The sequence below is a fragment of the Notechis scutatus genome, chromosome 4 (assembly GCF_049901735.1).
Source record: "Notechis scutatus isolate UNSWTSFEM ecotype Mainland chromosome 4, rNotScu1.2, whole genome shotgun sequence".
Lineage (NCBI taxonomy): Eukaryota > Metazoa > Chordata > Lepidosauria > Squamata > Elapidae > Notechis > Notechis scutatus.
The window spans coordinates 130,718,432-130,739,354 of record NC_142012.1 but is presented as its reverse complement, the minus strand read 5'-3'; the positions used below and the strand labels follow the sequence as shown (position 1 = coordinate 130,739,354).

General features: G+C 36.8%; 1 protein-coding gene across 2 annotated transcripts in view; it reads left to right on the top strand.

Moving 5' to 3' along the window:
- Window positions 1–208: 208 nt before the first annotated feature.
- Window positions 209–20,923, top strand: part of PAK2 (p21 (RAC1) activated kinase 2) — a 37,382-nt gene continuing 16,667 nt past the window's right edge. Inside the window, exons 1-7 of one of the 2 annotated variants that reach the window (XM_026692367.2) lie at window positions 209–347; window positions 11,954–12,161; window positions 15,134–15,234; window positions 15,539–15,689; window positions 16,937–16,968; window positions 18,166–18,261; window positions 20,192–20,318. In XM_026692367.2, the coding sequence (XP_026548152.1) occupies window positions 11,975–12,161; window positions 15,134–15,234; window positions 15,539–15,689; window positions 16,937–16,968; window positions 18,166–18,261; window positions 20,192–20,318 (694 nt within the window). In that variant the 5' untranslated portion in view covers window positions 209–347; window positions 11,954–11,974. Of the gene's footprint in view, window positions 447–11,953; window positions 12,162–15,133; window positions 15,235–15,538; window positions 15,690–16,936; window positions 16,969–18,165; window positions 18,262–20,191; window positions 20,319–20,923 lie in introns of both variants that reach the window. The other variant, XM_026692297.2, reaches the window with a different exon arrangement.

Here is a 20,923-nt window from a genome sequence, read left to right as displayed (position 1 = left end):
CAATAATTTTCTTTCACGCCAATAGTCTTTACAGATACCTTGTGGGAAGTGCAGTAACACCGCCGTCCCTCCATGCAACAATAGAACCGCTAAGTCTCAGTAACTGCGCTGCGTCGCGACTCACACGCCTCCCCTCTCCCTCCTTCCTTCTTTCTGTCTATCGGTGGCGTCGAGCTCAGCGCTTGAAGCCGCCTGCCCGGCTCCGCCTCTTCCTCTCCCGAGCTGTGACCACGCGCGGCGATTCCGCTTACTCCCTTGGCCGCCCGGTGGGCCCTCCCCGCCATTATAGGAGGCCGCGCCCTGCCCCAAGCGGTCAGGCCGGTAGCGAGAAGCTTGGCTCCCGTCCGGTGAGTCTGAGCGGCGTGGTGGCTGCGGGTTCTTCCTGGAGGAGCGGAGACCTGGCTGGCGCGCAGGAAGGGCAGGGGGAATCGCAGCTTCCTCTTCGGGTAGGGGAAAAAAAAAACCCCAAACAACACATACACTAAGCAATATTCAGGCCCGGAGGCTGGGTTTCCCGGAGTCTGCCTCTCCCGGGAGGAAGTGGAGTTGTGGGCCCGCTGCAGAGGGAGGGGGCTGTCGCTACTTTTCCCTTGAGGGCGGGCAGGTGGGCGAGAAAACGGGGGTGTCTGCGGGAGTCCTCAGCCTCGCGGCTGCTCCCTCCTCTCGGAATTGAAAGGCTCGGGCTGGTGTAGTTTTTGGCGCATTTTACCACAGACCGTGTAGGGACGAATGGTTAGTTCCTACTTATAAGGAGCTGTTCATAAACTTGAGTGCCTCTTTTCTCGTTTTTTTAATCCCTGGAAGCAAACAGAAAACCTTTGTTGCCTTTGGAGGCTGCTCGTCTGATAAGGGCTTGGGGCAAAGATGGTCCCGAACGAGGCCGGTTGGGCGGGTTAGGTTCTTTCTCCCTTGTCCCCGGAAGCAGGTGGCGCAGAGTAGTTGTAGCTGGCGGGCAAATGAGCGCTATTGTAATGGTACTGTAAGGAAGAGCCGCCCGCTGCTTCGTGTCGCTTACCTGCCCTTTTCGATTGGGGAATAGGCCTGCCTTTTTATCTAGAGGGCGATCGCAGGTAAGCGTCTCTTGTTTCTTCCTGCTCTGCTCTTTGTTATCAGATTTCTTAGGAAGAGTAAGAACCCCTGGTAGTTGGAGGTATCAGGAAGAACATTCCTCTCCATATCTGTTCCTGTGGAACAATGGCAAGAAATGGATTATTACACTCTTGTCCTCCTCTTGATTTTCTCATAGGTGATCTTTGAAACAAAACAAAATGTAGATAATCTTTGAAACAAAATGTAGAATTATTTGATCCAGTGGAGTACCCGTAATTCTAAGTTTTTAAGAATTGGAAGGCAGTGACCCTCAGTCTTTTTGTGTCCACACCTGACCTTAGAATATTTCTGAACATACTTAAAATGGGAGTGTCATAGTTGTGCTCTTTCTTTCAGGTGATTAGGTTGGGTATGGTGCTTTTAGATCCTGAGCACCTTAGAGGAGGGTGTGTTGGAATGAGAAAAAGCTTCATTTACCTTCTTCCTCTTTCTTTGGTTAACTGACAGGAGATCAAGATGTTGAAATAAATTTAAGGATGATATGTCATTATTTGTTCAAAGAGAGGAGCAAATATTTGCATGTGCAATTCCATCCTGATATCTTAAAATATTTATTTCAAGCTTAGTTTATAATATTTTAATTTAGCTGTTATTAAACCATTAATGTTTAATCTTTAGAGTACTGTTAAAAATTAAAGAATGAACAGTTTACTAAACATTATTTTTAGTTGCATACAGTTTTACTGAAACTTACAAATGCAATATATTATAGAAGTCTTTTGTCCTTTGTAAGCTAGCTAAATAAGATAGAAAATTGCATATTAACAGAACATTTTGACTGACAGATGATAGACCAGAACTCAGTCTTTCCTAGCCCTGTGTTACAGTAATAATCTGTTTTACTACTGCAGCTTTCTGACTTGAAAGTTCTTGCAGCAAATGCTGTAGAAATTGATTCCTATATTGGGCTGGACTATGTGGTCTCCCATGTTTCCTCTAGTTGTTACATTCTGATTACTTAATATTATGATGTAATACTGTACAGAGGTGTTTTGTCCAAATGATTGCTTATACATTATACAGAATCACTTTATCATTGTTTAAATCATAATTGGCTATGCTCATATAAATGCATTCTACTACATGAGTGAGTGATGAGTTGTGTAATTAAATAATTGTGCTTTTAATGTCTTGTGATCGTTGGATTTATGCAGTATATTACACCATAATATAGTTTATTTGATTTTGACTGAGCATGTTATTGAGGATGGGATGGTTGGATAGTGTCAATGATGCAGTGGACAGATTCCAGGAGATAGTGGAGGACAGGGAGAGGGGGCGGCACTATGGTGTGCTGTAGTCTATGGGATCTCAAAGAGTCATATATGACTTAGTGACTGAACAACAAGCATGCTATTTGAATCCAGCCATTACAAATTATTAAATAAACCATAGTAAGACAAGTTGTGATTTAGCATGATGTATGAATTGGACATGTAAGCATGTATGAATGCATATTAGAGAGGAAGTATGTATGAAAGGACTAAATGTCAGAATTCTAGAGTACTGAAACACAACTGAAAAGTAGTTTGCATGGCTACTATTTTAAAAAATGGGTCAACTTTGTTTTGCTATGCACTTATATTTTGCATATCTGTATCTATCACAAAGGTGTTTTTCAGTTGCCTTTTGAAAAGCACCTTTATGACAACCATGACCTGGATAATTGAGATTCTCTGTAGACATATCTGTATCTGTTACACGATGTCATCATTATTTTATGATGTGGCTCAGACCTACACATAGAAAGACAAAAAGATCCTTTAGATTCTGTGTAACGCTGAGTAGTTACACATGAATGAAAATCTATGTGAATAAAGATATATGTGGATAAGAAGAAACAAATGAATTTAATTTCTGACTGCATTACTTATGTTTTTTTATATCTGAATATTTGTAGAGGTATAAAACTGAAAACCACAGTTGTATATTTGCATGGTTAGCCAATATAATAACAATGTAAATAATAATGTTGAGCACAAATTTTTGAAAACTTTATTTTGTGTAAAATTCCAATGTATAGTTGAATGCATTTTGGTCTCTTGGAATGTATTATTCAGCTCTAAGTAAGGTATTCAAATTCTAAATAATCCTTGTAGGATTACTTATTGTGGTTTTGTTCATGTTTGTATTGCTTCTGTATTTATACCTTAATGTTATACCTAGAACACTATATATAATCATTTATAACTTGGAGATATCAGGAAAAAATATAGTTGATTTTCAAAAATTGATGAATAGCTATATTATATATTATATTATATATTATGAATAGCTATATTTTGTTAACAACTTTAGTATTTATGTGCCACTCAGACTTGATTTGAATAGTGAGATGTACAACATATAAATGTAATAAATAAACTTCCTTCCATCATCTTTCTTTATGTGTAATTTATTGCCATAAGCCAGAAATTTTGGATAACGTAACATTTGTATTCTCTTGAGGGGGTTTTGTAGTTAGGTCAAAAAGAGCTGTATAGCTCTGATGAATATATTAAGTATTTTGTGGAGGAAAACATTACCTTTAAATTGCCCCAAATATTTTTTTGCAAAAAAAAAAAAAAGAATGAAACTAATCATGATATTGAAGATTTTTGAGGGTTAAGGTGCTGATCTAGAAATCATGAGAACATTGGTTCTAGTTCCGGCATTGGTTCTAGTTCCGGCATCAAAGCTGTCTGGTTGACTTGGACCAGGCATACTTTCTCAGCCCAACCCACTTCACAGGATGGTTGTTGTGGGAAAAATATTGTTAATTGTTCATCTATTGATGGCTTGTCTTTAATTTGTAGTCTCTGCAGTTATATCAGGAAGTCAGTAAGAACAGTTCTGATGTGCTGTTGGGGCCTAACTGACATTACTTAACTTACCAGTTGCCATCTTTCAGAGATTAATATAGTTATAGCATGTAAATCCAAATCAATTTGACAGCTTATATGGTTAAATTTTTTAAAAATCCATGGAAGAAGCCCAGTAGCCAAATAACTGTGGAAGATAAAGGGGAAATTAAGAGTTAAGCAAATTTGCTATTTAAATAGCTACTTTGGAATAAGTATAAAGCTACATTATGTGCAATTGTTGCAAATTGGGTTTCTCTATATTGTCATGCATTCATATATACCTTTATTTTCAATTAAATGGAACATAATTCAAATTGTTTTAATCAAGTGTCATAAGTATTTCAAAGTAAAGAAAACCACAGCCATGAGAAAAAAAAAAATTTCACAGCTGTACTTCCTCCTAAAAATAGCTAATAATATTAAGCCCTGTGTGGATAATTTATTTGCTTTTAACTACTAGCATGCTATAATGTTGAACTGATTAAAATATAAGGTTAATGCTGGTTATTAATTAACTAATTAATGATAGATTCCATATTTGCCCATTTGCCCCCTTGCTAAAAATTATTTCTAAACCCCCCCCCTCCCCAATTTTCAGATTTGTGGAGAGTGGTGAAAAATTTGAGTCACCCAACATGCGTGTTCCCAGCCATGGTTGAACAAGATGCCTTTTTGTTTTCTTCTTCCTCCTTGTTTCAGCTCTCATACTTTAAACAAATGATTTTTGGGTGGTCCATTTGGCATCATATTTTTGCATTTTTATGCTGAAATATATATTAAATAAGTTGTCTTTAAACAAAAGTTACATACATTAGTGGCCAAAATTGTGGAAACCTTTTGGAAAAAGTGTATTTTTAAGGTTTGATATGGCTAATAACACCACTTTTTTTGGAGTAGTACCATAAAATTTCAATGGAAAGATAATTTAATCACGAAAGTAATGCAACAAAGTTTGTTCAATTATCTGTATTCTATGAAAAGTTACAGCCAAATAATCAGAAAAAGGAAGCACAACTTGTTAGGTTGATATCAGGTAGCTTTCCTTCATCTGATCGTAGCCAATGAGCATGAGTGTTGCTTTTAGAATTGAGAGCCAATCAGGTGTCACCTTGTTTTGGCAATGAGCCAATCAGATCACAGGATTCAGTTATTGATGTCATGTACCGAAGTTGAGAGGAGGACATTTGTCAGTGTGTTATATGATTGCTATCAAGTTGGTTGGGTTATTTTGTGTTGTTTCATTTAGTGAGCTTGCAAAACGTAATAAAATTAAAGTAATGTTGCAAAGAGTTGATTGGGCGCCCAGAAAACAATGTAAAATAGTATTATTAAGTGAACAAGGCTACAGTTATAAAGAAATTAGAAGAAAAATTGGTGGAAGCTTAACCAAAGGTGGCATTTCTAAGTTTTTGAAGAGGTATAAGGAGATTCAGTTATTACAAAACCACACTGGTAAAGGCAGAAAAAGGTGCAAATAGCAAGTGATGATAGAATAATTAAGAGACTATGCCTACGTGACAGAAGAAAATCATCTGGTGTATACAAGATGAAATGGCGCAATGCAATGTAAAGTTGAGTGCAAGGGCTGTTCAGCGCAGATGCAGGAATTTGGCCTAAAATCTAGAATTCCATAAAAAAAGCCACTTTCATCTCTCAAACAAAGGTTGAAAAGACTAAACTGGGCTAAAACCCATGTTACCTTAACAGAGGAACAATAGGACAGTGTTATTTGTAGTGATGAGATCAAATCTCCCTGTTTGGTAGTGATGGCATAAAATACATAAGGAGACGAATCGGAGAAGATTTGCATCTTGATTGCATTACATGTACCGTGAAACACCCAGTCAGTGTTATGATCTGGGGTTGTATGACATCAAAAACTGTGGGCAGAATTTGTGTGATAAATGGGAATATGGCCAAAAATACATTAATGAAATACTTGAGCCCAAACTGAAGCCTTCTGCACATGATCTTTTCCAAGACAATGAAGCATTTATATTTCAACAGGATTAAGCTCCATGTCATGTTGCTGCTGTGTGCAAAAAGTGGTTTCAAAATAATCATATTCCACTACTGGAATGGCCTGAGAATAGCCCAAACCTTAACCCAATTGAAAATCTATGGAGCAGACTAAAGAAACTTGTTAGTCAGAAGCGACCAGATCAATAAAACCCAATTAATAGAAACAATCATTCAATCTTGGTTTCACATTATAACAGCTGCAGAATTAAAAGACTTCATTCACTCCATGGGAAGATGTTGTAAGGCCATAATTTGTGCTAAAGGTTACCCAACTATTGTAAGTATTAACTGACATGGTGATAATTTTTGTATATCTCATTTATTCTACATATTTCACTTTTCTTCTTTGTAACTGCTATTCTAATAGCAAATCCTTCATAAAAGTTATTGCATTACATTCTTGATTAAATTATCTTTCCATTGATATATAATTTTATGGTAGTACTCCCAAAAAAGTGGTGTTATTATCCACCAAACCTCAAAAATACACTTTTCCCAAAAGATTTCCACAGTTTTGGCCACTACTGTATTATAAAGAGTCCTTGGTGCTCTCTGAGCTTGCTTGTTTTCTTGAAGACCTTTTACTACCCAAGCTAGCACAGATGATCTTATCTAGTTTCGGTAATGAAACATCTGCAAGAAAACAAAAGCAAGCTCAGAATGCACCAAGGACTCCTCATGTCAACCCTGAACTACAAATATTCTCCTTTATATTGATTAATTGATAAAACTGTTGAATCCAGAGTCTTCTGGGAACCTAACCTTATATTTCCCTAGGAGCAGTGGTTCAGTATTTGCTAATTCAGCGTTTGAGGTGTTTTTATAGTACATAACTGCAATGAATATTGGGAGTTATTGGAAATTGAGGAATCTGTTTGGAACAGAGGACAAAACCAGTCAGATACAGTTAAATTGTACCCCAGAAACCTCCATCAGTGATTTGTAGTTCAGCAATGTGTGGAGAGCCATGAGTTTTCATCCTTGGAGTAACTACTTTTTAAAGTTCTAAATTGCATCTGGATGATGATAGAAAGTCCACGTTGTAATTACTAACAACCAGTTCTGTTAGAAGCCAAGCCATAATTTTTTGCAGTGTTTAAATTTCCCAAATAGCCTTGGAACTCTAAATAGAGGTATTGGAGGTAATTGCTTCACCTAAAATAATTTTTTGCCTCTCATTTCTGACCTGTACCTAGAAGGGAAAGATCCAGAGCAGATTTAGTGATTTGCTTACAGTACTCTTAGTTAGCTCTGAGTCAGCAGAGGAGCATTTGTTGGCGTTTCAAATGCCGGGAAGAAAAGGTTGATATACTGCTTTAACGATTACTGTAGAACCTGGCATAATTCTGTAACCTTTAATTACAAATGGAGCATAATCAGCAAAGTTTGATCGATGGGGAAAAACATTAGGATTTAATTTCAGCTGGATTATTTACATCATTTTCTTTGATCCAAATACTTAAGGTAATGTAGATTTTGTGAATAATATTAGAAACCTTTGCAAAGTGAAATTCTGTTCTGGTACTTTGCTAAGTGAACAGTTGGTTTTTTTCCGAGCCACTGAGAAAAAACAGCTTCCTTTATATATCTGAAGTTTTATAGTTTAAGTAGTTCCTTGCCTCACTCATGTTTGAAAGCTTTACCTTGGCATTCTTCCTGGAGAATGTTCTTGATTTTTTGGCAGTAACAATGTATGTGTGAGGGTGTGGAATTACTATCCTTTTCCATTGCTCTGCTGGGTTGTTTTTTTGCTATGTTGAGGCAGTGTTTCCCTTTGTTTGAAACACTTGTATAACAAACCATCAGCTTTATGATAGTGTACCTAGGTTAAGTACTAATTATCTACTGTCTGGAGCCATTATAACTAGCTCATATTTATTTTTGGTCTTCTAAAAATATTGTCTTTTCAAACATGAGCAAGAAAATGCTTGGTTTTAGATTTAACTGTAATTTTATCAAAGTAAAAGACCCAATCCCAAGGCACGCAATATTGCTGAACAATATTCAGTAGGAAAACTAAGTTAATTAATCATTGGATCATTTATTTTCTTCTTGTGAATATTAGTAAAGAATTTACGGTGTTATAGAAGGACTCTGAAACAGTTTTTCCGGTTTACTACATTGAAACCTATTTCAATGTATATTGAATAAACTTAAATACATTTAAAATAAGAAATGAACTTATTTTAAACTTTTCTTAAAATGAGTGGTTGTGGATTAGGGATGTCCAGTACATTGGATCCAAAGATGAAAAGGGGTTTGCTTGTGGCCCATGGTCATCAAACTGGCTTTCATGCCTAAGGTGGAACTAGAACGCATGTTTCCAGGTTTCTTGATGTGCGGGTGGGTGAACATGCCATATAGTTTAGTTTGCATTAGTAAGCTCTGCCTTTTCCTAGATTGCATGGTAGTTGTATGATCTCAGGAAATACTCACTTGAATTCAGGAAATACCAACAAAGATTGATTCTAAAGCACCTTGTCTGATCTAGTGTACTCCTTTTCCTTGGAACTCTAGCCTTCCATGAGAAACTAGAAAAAATATATTTGCTTTAAGGAGGTATTCCCAGGATTGTTATATGTGTCTATATCTCCCTGAAGCACTTTAGCTCTAAAGTACAGAGATGTAAGGAAGATGTAAGAGTATATCTTATGATATTTTGAAATAAGTATTTATTCCTTACATTTCTGTCCTGCTTTTTCACCAGTAGCTGAAGGCTGTGTAGATAGCATTTCCTTCACTAATTTTTTAGGTCAGAAATATGTTGAAATACAGAAGTGTAAAGAGCTGGTATATTTATTTAATTTATATGCTACCCATCTCACCAATAAGGTGATCCTAGGCGACTTACATGATTATTCCTATGTTAGCTATGGTAAAGAAATGATTTAGGAAATTGTGGCTTTTCTTTTCATTACTATCTGATATAAGGATAGGACAAGTTAGTTTGTGCAATTTTACAGTTTCCTCTGCTACATCAGAAGAAAACAAAACCTCTATAGTATATTGGCTAATTAAGTTTATTCATATCCCAACCACTCCTTCAAGGTGTCCATTTATTTATTTAGAAAATTAATTTGGTTGTTTATCTTAAGTAACTCTGGATAACTGTCATACAGTACTTTTTAAAATGTACTTTAATTAAAAATCAGTATAAGAAAATACAGGACACAGTTAACAATAACAAAATGCTACAACTAAGGTTTCCATAAAGAACTTACAATACCAAACACATATACCAGGCTGCACTGTTTTGCTAGTCCTAATGCTTGAAGGAAGAGCCATGGCTTTCCTGAAGGTGAACTTATATGATACGGTAATAGAAAATATGTTAAATTTCATTTTCATTTTAGATATGTTTTAAATAAATTTTGATTATATTTAGATTGGATTACACTAACCACATGTTATGTCACCATATTTGGCTCACATTTAATATGCAACATGTTTCCTTACTTCAAGCTAGATTTGATTAGAACATCTTTGCCTTTAACGTTTTCATAAACTTGTATAAATTGTATGTTTTGTGTTGAGCTGTTTACCTCTTTGAAGATAAACTATTTTTACACTTAAAATTGATAAGCCCAATGTTAGCTGAATGTGTTATTTATAGTCGGAAACCATATTGCTTATTGGGCTTTGAAAGGACCAATTCAGATGGGTCAGCTTTTCTTTATGAAGAATAAAAATGATCTCATTTTGATAGTATGTTGATTTTTTATTTAAAATGTTTTATTTTTTTTAAAAAAAATCTATAAAATATACCTTATAAAAATCCCACTGCAGATAAATACCACTGGTTTTCTAACTTTGTGTTAGTATGTGGGGAGACTTGGCCAGAGAAACCAACAGAAGGAAAACAGCTGTGGGGAGCAAGAGAATTTCTACAAGTCATGATTCAAACAAATGGGGTAGAACAAGTGGGGGTGGGGGTGGGGGTGTTCTCATCTTGAATTATTCTCCTCAAAACAAGCAAGCTCCCCTATCCCAAATTGATTTGTGTACTTATTCCCTCATTCTGTGTTTAGTACGGTATCATGCAAATTTGAAGCTACAGTAATAAATGGTTACTAGTCTTTCTGTAAAATTTAAAATTTCGACTGGAGTCTGGAAACAAAAAACATTACCTGGATTCCTGGATTCTCCTCCTCTGGAGTGCTAACTTTAGTTGGAATTTCCTAATGGAGATGCACTGGAGGCTGAAAGCTTTGTTGTCCTTACAACAGAGTTGTAACTGGTACAAGGAGACACAGTTACAGCTGACTCAGAGAAGCACTGTGCTTAGTTTAAGATTATCATAGATTATGGCATAATTTAATAATAAGAGGGGAATTATGTAGTTATGGCATTGGCATAATAAGGCTGAGTATAGTCTTAAATCTGAAAAATGCCACCTTCCCCAGAAAAAAACCCTGGGATATTGCTTAGTGTGGACTTAAGACATTGATTTGTGGCATGCCTGGCCTTCGTGAGGCAGCTCCTGATTGTGCAAGGCCTTCTTCCTGAGTCCATACCTGCCTCCTGTCAAAATTTCATCCTTGTGGAAGGCAGGCACATGAAAGAAGATTCTATCTGCACCCTTCTAGCGGGTCCTACTTACATATCCATACAGATGGGGCCTTCTTTTGCACGTCTTGCCTTTTTCCAAGTAAGAAGTTCACCAGACAAAAGAAGGATTCTCCTTCTCCTTTTTAAAAGAAGGACCTGGGTAGTACACAGAAGGACCTTTAAAAGAAGGACCTGGGTAGTACACAGAGACCTTGGCCAGGGTATGAATGGAGGCCCTATCTGGGATGCAAGAGAAATCTCGGCACCAACAGAAAGAAAGTGTGAAGAGGTCCAGCTGATAGTTGTGCACCAGGTAGCAGTGGGTAGGGCTGGGTGATTCTGGTACCTGATGTCAGTATGTAAGTGAGCAGCCAAGAAGCTATTATAAAGGTGGGTGGGCCAAGAGGACCTGAATTTCATTCATATGACTGCAGGAGGGTTGCAACTGCTGAAACTTTGAGGATTGGTCATAAATTCCTTGTTTCCAATGTCACAAGTTTGAACAGTTGCTGAAGAAATGGGCATTAAGCAAGGACAATCTGTACCTATTATAATAATTTATATTTTGTGTAAATTTAATGAAATGACAATCTTAACTCTCTGATATTGGGAACACAAGGCGAATGTTGTATCAAGTTGAAATTGATGAACAGTCACTTGAACTGTAAAAGGTTGTGCTTTTCTTCTTAAAGAATTGTTACCACTTTGTATTTTTTTAAAATGTCTCACCAGCCTTAATAACAAAGGAGCAGCTTTTCAGGTTGAAACTCAAATGTTTTTTTACTGTACGTACTTTAAAATCTGTATTAACTGACTTTGATTATATTGATTTGCAGATTGATGAGGGATAAGGGGCCTTTTTTTTAAATTAAAAGGCCTCCTTTCCAGATATGTTAAAAGCAAGGGTATAGGGGAGGCAAGAAATGTTAGTTTACTTAATTAGATTTCAGCAAGGTAGGCTTTTAGTTGATATATATATATATATATCCTGGAATTAATCTCTTGCTCCCGATGTAAATATTCTGTAGTATTTATTTATTTATTTATTTATTTATTTATTTATTTTGAGAGCTTTTATGATGCTTCAGTCATTAGTCATTGCATTTCTGATTTTAAAAACATCTAGCTATCTCTTTCTTTAGTTCTGCTTGCTTAGCTGGAAAATGTAAGACCGTTTCTTTTGTTTTTACATGGAATATTTCTGTTACTGTAATTGCTGTTTTGTGGAATTATCAATTTTCTATTTATAATAGTGGACAGTTAAAATGTATATTGTCAAGCTGAATTATCTATCATGTCGTTGGGATGTATGATTCAATAGTAATAAATATCTAGTCTGTTCAGTATTTTTTTTAATTAAAATGGGATAAGAATAAACATTCTAATGCACTGAGGAATCTGGTGACAAAGTTTTTGCTGTTTAATTTCAGAGTATCATCTAGCCATTAATTATGTCTGACAACGGAGAACTCGAAGACAAGCCACCAGCTCCACCTGTTCGGATGAGCAGTACCATCTTCAGTTCAGGAGGAAAAGATCCTTTATCTGCTAATCATAGCTTGAAACCTCTGCCTTCAGTACCAGAAGAGAGAAAGCCTAGGAACAAAATCATCTCCATTTTCTCTGGCACTGAAAAAGGTAAAATGTTGCAATTGTTTGATTGTATAATATTCCATTTGAATTTCATTGCACCACTTTGCACTTGATACAAATACAACAAATTACTGCAGTGCATTCTGGATCTTTTGAAAATTACTTATGATACAAATATTCATGGAAGTGAATGTATGTGTTCATAATATACAGTTTTAAGTATTTAACAGGAAAACAGTTTTATGACTTTTAAAATAGATTTAAATCAGCATGGCAGATAAACTTGAGAGTGAGAATTCATTTGCTAGCTAATGTGAGGCGTGGTAGCTCAGTGGCTTAATGGCGATGGAGACAGTCTGTACTCCAGCAGTTTGAGTCCTAGCACTGCATGACAGAGCGAACTTCCCTTATTTGTCTTGCCTTCTGCCAACCTAGCAGTTCAAAAGCATGCAAGTAAACAAACTTCAGTAGGAAAAAATGATGCTTTGTGTGGCAGTATGAATAAAACCGATGCCTGACCTGCCCATATGTGAGGTGATACTGGTGGTGAGAAAGGCCCTGGATGACCCTGCAGAACGCTGTCAAGTCTTATGAGTGTGGAGCTAGTGCTGCACTCTGGATAGCGTGCGAGTGTGAACAAAAGGGACCAGCAATCAGCAGCAGCACGCTGTAGTCTCCTGGCTAATGTAACAATCCCATACGCTAAATAAATAATGCTAACTAACGCCTCCTCAAGATGAAGGAAAGAATTTCCCTTTCCAAATAATAAAAAGTAAATAAGGGGAAGTTGCCATTAAAAGGTAGTCCTTGAGTTATGAGACTAGTGACATTTGCCCATTACAGTTGCAAGTTGTGATGGTCATTAAGCAAGGCACCCACATGATCACCTCACTTAATGACTCTCACCTCTGGTTTCCTGATGTAGTTGTTAAGTGCACATGAGGTTCCTTGTGTAGGGAGGTCCTGGATACCTAGTGTAGGCCTGAGGCTCCTGTGAATGGCTGGATGGGAAACAACTCTAAGCCTGCAAGTTGCAATAGATTTGGGTGCACTGCAGCTGGCCTGAACAGCTGGAGGGGAAGCAGGCACAAGGCCTATGTGAATCTGACAGGGCGGAATTGGTCGGAGAAATAGGTTGGGGGGCTGCTGCAGTTTCCCTGTAATCTATCATAAGGGTGAATAACTGCAAGGGGACATAACTTTAAAACCAGGTGTAAGTAACCTTTTGAGGAGAGGGTGTCTGTCATAAGTTTGAACTGATAATAAGTTGAAGATTACCTATAATATGATATTAGTGAAATAGTTGATGTTTATTTTTTTCCAAGTGAAAATCTGAAGGGAAAATTGGATAAATACTAGAAAAATAATTTTTTCTGTTATACAGAAGTGAGCAATTCTGTGCATCTATTTTAGCAGCCTAACAATATCAATGGCTACCTAGTTCCTGTTTTTGTTTTTTAGATTTTCTTAGAGTGGCAATGATCAAGGAATTTGTAGTTTAGAAGTACATAAATATATCTTCAGTTGTCTCCTGGTACAGGACTGTGGAAGCATGGCTTTTTGGTCACTGGCCCCAACCTCTAGAATAGTTCAGCTTCTTCAGTTGTTCTTTCTAGGCTAGTTTCTAGTCCCTAATCATTATTCTTGCCCATCTCTTAATCCTTCAAGGGTTAAGCCTAACTAGACGCAATACTTATAGAATATGATCAATGCAAAATAAAGTGGAACTATAATTCCATGATTTGGAAACACTGTTGATGGAGCGTAAAATGTTTTATGTATTCATGTAGGTAGGAAATGTATATGACTGCCGATTTAATATAGAAAGTCTAGATGTTAATAACAATCTACAAAAATAAATATAATGAAATCTTTCGTCAACAAAACAATAGAAATGTGTAGAGAATGAAGATAATAAATTGGCTAATTGGTAAACATCAGTACATCATTTGAAATAGATAGAATTTCTTTCAGCAGTGTTAAATCAGATGAGCTTCATGGCAAATTTGTTAAAAGCCTCATGTTCTCCCAAGGTTTTCTAATCTTTTGCAAACAGGAATCCTTGAAGCCCTCATATAAATTGCTTCATTAGCCAATAAGGATTCCCAAGTCATGTGACTGAGAGGGGTTGAAGTTGCCTTGGTAAGGCACTTTATTGATACCGATTGAATTCTTAATGTACATGATTGTTCTGTGAGTATATTCTTGTCTGTGGATTTTTCCCTAGTCTGAGTTTAACTGTCTCTCAGGAATGGCTATTTGGAATATTGGAGGTCTTATGTATGATATTGGTAATATCTGTCTAAGAGCAGTAAGGGCCAGAAGACTACTCACATGGCATATTGTTTTCTGTTCCATTTTCCTCCATGTCACTGCCCTGGTCATCAAGAGTTTATGGAGCTACACCCACGGAAACACCCCCCTCCCAATTCTTGACCATTTTTGAGATTTAACAGACATTTCAATATCTTTAATTATTGGGCATAACCACGTCTTTTGTAGCCAGTGAGCATTATTGCTTTAATAGCAACTTCTTTCATCACTCAGTTTGTAAACAGCTTTCAGTAAATGCTTGCAAAAGTTTTATAAAGAGAGAGCTGTTGCTTTCCATGTTTGCTAAACCTGGAGCTATCTATCTATGTCTTTACATGACCAAATCTCTCCATTGCCACCTGTCTCTCTCCCCCCCCGCCCCCCTCAAATTTCACTCAACAAACTAATAGCTTCTGTCAGGATTTCAGGTGACATTGGTTGCTTTTTTTTATGCAAGCTTTGTTTTTTGCATTTCTTAATAAAATATAGAAAAAATTAAGGCCCTACAAGCACAATTCATTTATATTTTTGAAGCAAAATGTTTTGATTCATAGATATTAGAATTAAAAGTGAGTTCATTTATGACAATTTTCTGTATATAATGTTTTAACTGTTACCGGCAGGTTTATTAAAAATTCAAAACAGTTGAACTTCAGAAAGGGTGACTCCATTCTGAAACTAAATATGCTTTCTTTTCCCGATAGGGAGTAGGAAAAAGGAAAAAGAGAGACCTGAGATTTCTCCTCCATCAGATTTTGAACATACTATTCATGTTGGCTTTGATGCGGTTACTGGGGAATTCACTGTAAGTATATTAAACTTGTCTCTATGCAATGTGCCCTGGGAAGTATGAAATTAATGCTTAAAACTTCTTACCCCCCCTTTTTTTTTACAAGAGTATATCTCAGAACTAAAATACTGTATATCTCAGAACTAAAACATTTCAGTAAATATTTCTTCCCCTTCCCTAAAGATTAGTCATGTATTTGGTACCTTTATGCAAGTAAACTATTCCAAGGAGATTTATCATTTGAGATGATATATGATATGATATAATAATTTCTGTATTTCAGTGTTAAAATACATGAATTTGTATTTCCCTCCCCCAGGGAATGCCAGAGCAGTGGGCTAGGCTGCTACAGACGTCTAACATCACAAAATTAGAACAGAAAAAAAATCCCCAGGCTGTATTAGATGTTTTGAAATTCTATGATTCTAAAGACACAGCAAAACAGAAATATTTGAGTTTTTCTGCTACAGGTATGTCTTTGGGCTAACTCACAGGGCACCTTAAACTCATTATTAAAGAACTGATTATAAATGAGCAAATCTATGTGTAACAGAGCTTTCTAACATTTTGGAAATAATTAGGGAGTGAGTGTTTCAGAAAATGAACGTAGCATATGTCTGCAATTTTTTAATTTAGCTGTATCTTTTGCCAGAACTGTGCAGCTGGTTTGGAGAGATGATTTTAGCAATTGGCATATGAATTATTACCCATTTAAAGAATTGGAAGGGCATTTGAGAAAGAAGAGACCAATTGCTGATGTGAGTTTGTTTTTATTTAAAGTAGGGATCTCTGCCCATCTAAAGACTAAAGTTACTAGCTCCATGCATGATTTAAGGGTGATTTTAATTCTATGATTTGTCATAGAATCTTAGCATTGTAATGGACCTTAGACATCATTTAGACCAGAGTCCTGATCAGTGTACATTCCACTAGATAGTTCACTGACTATCCAGGCTTTGAATATCTCTAGTGAAGGAGAACGCATTACTTGATGCTGCAACTTGTATGGTCAAGAAATGTCTGTAAAGATCTAATTTGAATCTTCTTTCTTGGAGTTTTAATCTATTAATTCTGGTCTGATTCTGATTCTAGGGCAACGGAGAATAGCTTACTTCCTTTTTTGTGTAATAGCTCCTCAGTTATTTGAAGACTGATATCATACCTCTGTTCAGACCTTTATTCTGTAGGCTAAACATACTCAGTTCTAACATTTAGAAACAGCACATGCTTTGCAGATCAACTTTGTCCTTTCAATTAATGAAGGTAGGGCAGCCCAAAATGCACTTCATTAAATATAAACTTGATTTGAAGTACAGCTAAGATTTACTTTTTAATTGTGCATAAAATATGAAATACTTTTAATTTACCTGGAGACTAAAGGCGATAGTATCATGAAATGGAAACAATATGAATTTGTGTTTGATTTCTTCAGGCAACAGTTTGCTAGATACATTGTTCTAAAAGTGTAGGAGAGAGAATCATTCCTCATCTTTCAGATGTTTTGCTTCTTTAAAAATAGTTGGATCAAGTAGGGCTTTTTTTTTTTACTGCAAGCACATTGTACTGGAATAGAACTAAAAGCTAGACTTGGCTCCTTATTTCAATTAGTTCAGAACTCTCTTTGGAACAAGGTGTGTATCATCTCACTACATTTTATGAGTGTTATCATTTCTGCATTAATACTTTAATTTTTTGTTCACATTAATTTTTTTTCTAGATAAGGATGGCTTTCTTTCGGGAGCAATAGCAGTAAGTACATTTCCATTATGTTTCCTTTTATGTAGTTGAAAGCCTGTTGTACAGTAATTTTAATGGGCTTCAGATATTTTGTGTTTCAACTTACTTACTTATCAGAGATAATTTCATTCATTTTAGAGGTTCAATTCATCAGTAGTGTTTTCAAGATCATTTGATGAGAAACTATTTTTATATGTTAAAATTTCACAAATTAATTCAACTAAAGCAAAAGAAAAGTGGGATCTCTTCTATAAATTAATCTTTTGTAGAGGGTATGGACAGTGTTTTGCCTTGTTGTCTCGTACAAAAGCTCAGTGAAAAGGGAGAGAGATAACTTGGGGAAAGGGAAGGTTAGATGGTTTCTTGATAGGTGGCAATATCAGCTTTTAGATTCTGCAAAAATAAAAGCCCAGCATGATGATTTAAATCCACATACCCTAATTTCCTGTTTCAGATTTCAGTTGCCACTGATGTTTCGGAGTTCAAATTCTGTGGCATCTTACATATGCCCCTTTGTTCACAAGTCCTTATTGGATAAATTATGCATATTGGTTTTTGACATATAGATTGCATAGCTTGGATATATGTATCTTGAGTTCTGTGTTCTCTCCACCCAGGCATGAAGTGCAACAATAATATTGTGCCCACATTTCATATGGGAATAATAAATGATATATTGCACTCTAATATAAAGGTAGTCCTTGACTTACAACTATTCATTTATAAACTGTTCAGAGTTATAGCAGCACAGAAAAATCTGACTTATGACCAGTCCTTACACTTATGACCATGACATAATCATGGGTCATGTGATCAGAATTCAGGCACTTGGCAAACTGTACATATTTATGACAGTTGCACAGTTCTGAGACCAAGTGATCACCATTTATGACCTTCCCAGCCAGCTTCTGAGAAAGTTAATGGGGGAACTGGGATTCACTTAATGAGCTCATGATTCGTTTAACAACTGCTGTGATTCGCTTAACAATGGTGGCAAAAAAGCCATAAATTTGGACACGATTCATTAACAGCCACTTTGCTTAGCAACCAAAATTGTGGATATAAGTTGAGGACTACATGCAGTATTTTCAACTACATATACTTTTTATAATGAACAAATATTTAAATAGGCCTCATAAATAAATAAATCGCTTATAGTTCTGTTCACTTATTTTTCACATTTGTTTTTTTTAAATCTCTAATTTATAGCCTAATGCAAAAAGGTCAGAGCCTTCAACAGCAACGGAAGAGGAAGAGGAAGTTATTCCTCCAGTTATTGCTCCAAGACCAGATCATACAAAATCGGTGAGAAGTTTTATTTCATTTTCATTACTTAATGCATAGCAGAGCTTTTTGCAGTTTTTCTACAATCTGAGGAAGTTTTGTTCAAATCTCTCTCCAACCAAATGATCTTGGTTACTTAAATCTGTTGCTTTTAGCCAGACTCCTTTTGTAATGTTATTGTTCACTGTGATTTACAGTAGATAAAACTGTTCAGTACTTTCAGAGAAAGGTTCATAATTAGTATTGATTAATGAGGCCTACTTCTTGCATGTAGTTGCCATCTTAATAGGTCTGTTTCTGTTTTAAAACTAGTATTTTAAACTTCCAAAAAGTTCTTATCTCTCTTTGTCTCTTAGCAACTTAATTTTCTTCTGTATTGGTCAGCACTCCCCATCTGACTTAGTTATCAGAAAAGTGATTTGATTTTACTTCGTTAGTGTATTTGGCTGCTAAGGGCAAAACATAACTTGAATAATTGCCTCCATATTTATAGAGGATGATAGTTTATAGATCAAAATATGCAAAAGACAGGAACTCCTCAACTTATAACAGTTTCTTTAATGACAGTCCAAACTTACAGTGGCTTTAAGAAAAGTGATTGTTGATCCATCCTTGAAGTTATGACCATTGTATCACCCTCGTGGTAACATGGTTGTAATTCAGGCATTTGACAATTGTCTCACATTTACAATGGTTGCAGTGTCTTGTAGTCATGTGATTGTGATTTGTGATCTATCCAGCCAGTTCTCGAAAGACAAAGTCAATTAGGGAAGCTGAATTTGCTTAACAACTACGAGATTTACTTAATCAGACATGATATTCTTCCGATTAAAATCGAATTCCGATTTTTTGGGAATCGCCCCCCTTTCCCCCCTTCTTCTCCTCCTTCCCCTCCCTCGGAGGCCCCGAGTCAGGAGTTGCTACCGCTGGCGCGGCTCTGCGTGGCTCCAGTCCCGCGTTGCCTCAGGAAGGGAAAGGCAAAAGGAAGAGCCGGGGCGGCGCTTTGCAACAGCAGCAGCAGCTCCTGGTTTTGCCTTTCCCTTCCCGAGGCAACGCGGACTGGAGCGCCGAGCCGCACCAGCGTAGCAACTCCTGACAGCCCCAGCCGGATACCTGAGCGGAGCCGGCGGTGCGGCGGAGCCGGGCGGTGGAGCGAGCCAGGCGGTGCGGCCAGGGGCGAGCGGAGCAGGCGTGCGGCGGAGCCCGGAGCGGGCGGAGCGGGGGGCGGGCGGTGTGAGCGGAGTCCGGGCGGGCGGGCGGTGCGAGCGGAGGCCGCTGAGTGGCAGGAAAAGGGAGCTGGGCAGCGATTTCTTGGCGCGCGGTGGCGGGGTCTCTTTTGGCCGGCCCCGATTTTTTTTTCAGAGGGGAATATCATGCCTGTTAATGACAGATGTAAAAATGATTGTAAAATCAGGTCTAGTCATGTGATGACTCATTTAACGACCTCTTTGCTGAGCAACCAAAATTTCAGTCCCAATTGTGATTGTAAGTCGAGGACTACCTGTAGTAGTGTTACAGTGCACCAGATAATGCAGAGCAATCTTTCTTTATTCTCATAAAAGGCAAAGTCATATTAGAATCAAGCTGAACTCGTGGTCACTGTGTGGAGAAATCCATGCAGCTTTCTTGCCAACAGTGTAGAAATGATTTGGTCTTCTGGGATGCTTGTCAACTTCCTAGTTTAATGGTTGCCCTAGTTTTATCTTTCATATAGAATCATGGAACACATTCAGAGACTAAAATCTGTCTGGATTAATTACATGACACTTTCTTGGGGGGGGGGGAAATGAAGGCTCCAATTTTTATAATAATTATAGATCAAACTTTAGTGTTAATCAGCAAATTCAAATAGTTACAAAGCTATACAATGATGGCTATATGGTAGTTGAACTTGAAAAAAAATTAGATGTTAAAATACTATGGGATTACAACCATGATCTTGTTTGTTAAGGTTTATACACGGTCAGTAATAGAGCCTATCCCAGCACCATCTGGCGATGCAAGTGAGAGTGCTAAATTTGCTGATAAACAGAAAAAGAAAAACAAGATGTCAGATGAAGAAATCACAGAAAGATTACGTAAGTAGGAATTTGATCGTCATACAAATAAGACACTGATAATCTCAAAACAATATATATTGCATAATTTTTATGAGTTGATTGATTCCTAGTAACTACATGAATACATCCATGTAATTTTCTGGGCAATTTTCTTGGCACTGCTTCCTTCTGGGATGTTACTTTAGATACCCCAGTTTAAGTACCCCAGATGGTACTTAGTTTTTTGAGACCAAACAACAGAGTTTGGGTGCTGCCAACTAATGAGTTAACCTTTTGTATATGTTTGATTTTGACTTTTTGCAAAAATACAGAGTGGATTTTCTTGTGCAGCCACACACTGGGAATGTTGTGTGAATTGGTGTTAAATAATAAATGGAAGAACAGCTTTAAAATTCAGAATCTGAAGTCCTAACAAGGCCTCATTTGCAGATCATTTGGATGGAAAGAAAGTTGCCTTAGCAAATAGTATTAATTATATTATGTTGTATCTGATGAATATTGAAAGGTCCTGAAGAAAGTAATCCTCACCTGTTCGAAAATCAAACAGTGACAACAATAAACTTCATTTGTAAGAATAATTATTTCCTTAGCATATACATTTCCCTTCATTGTCAATTGTATTA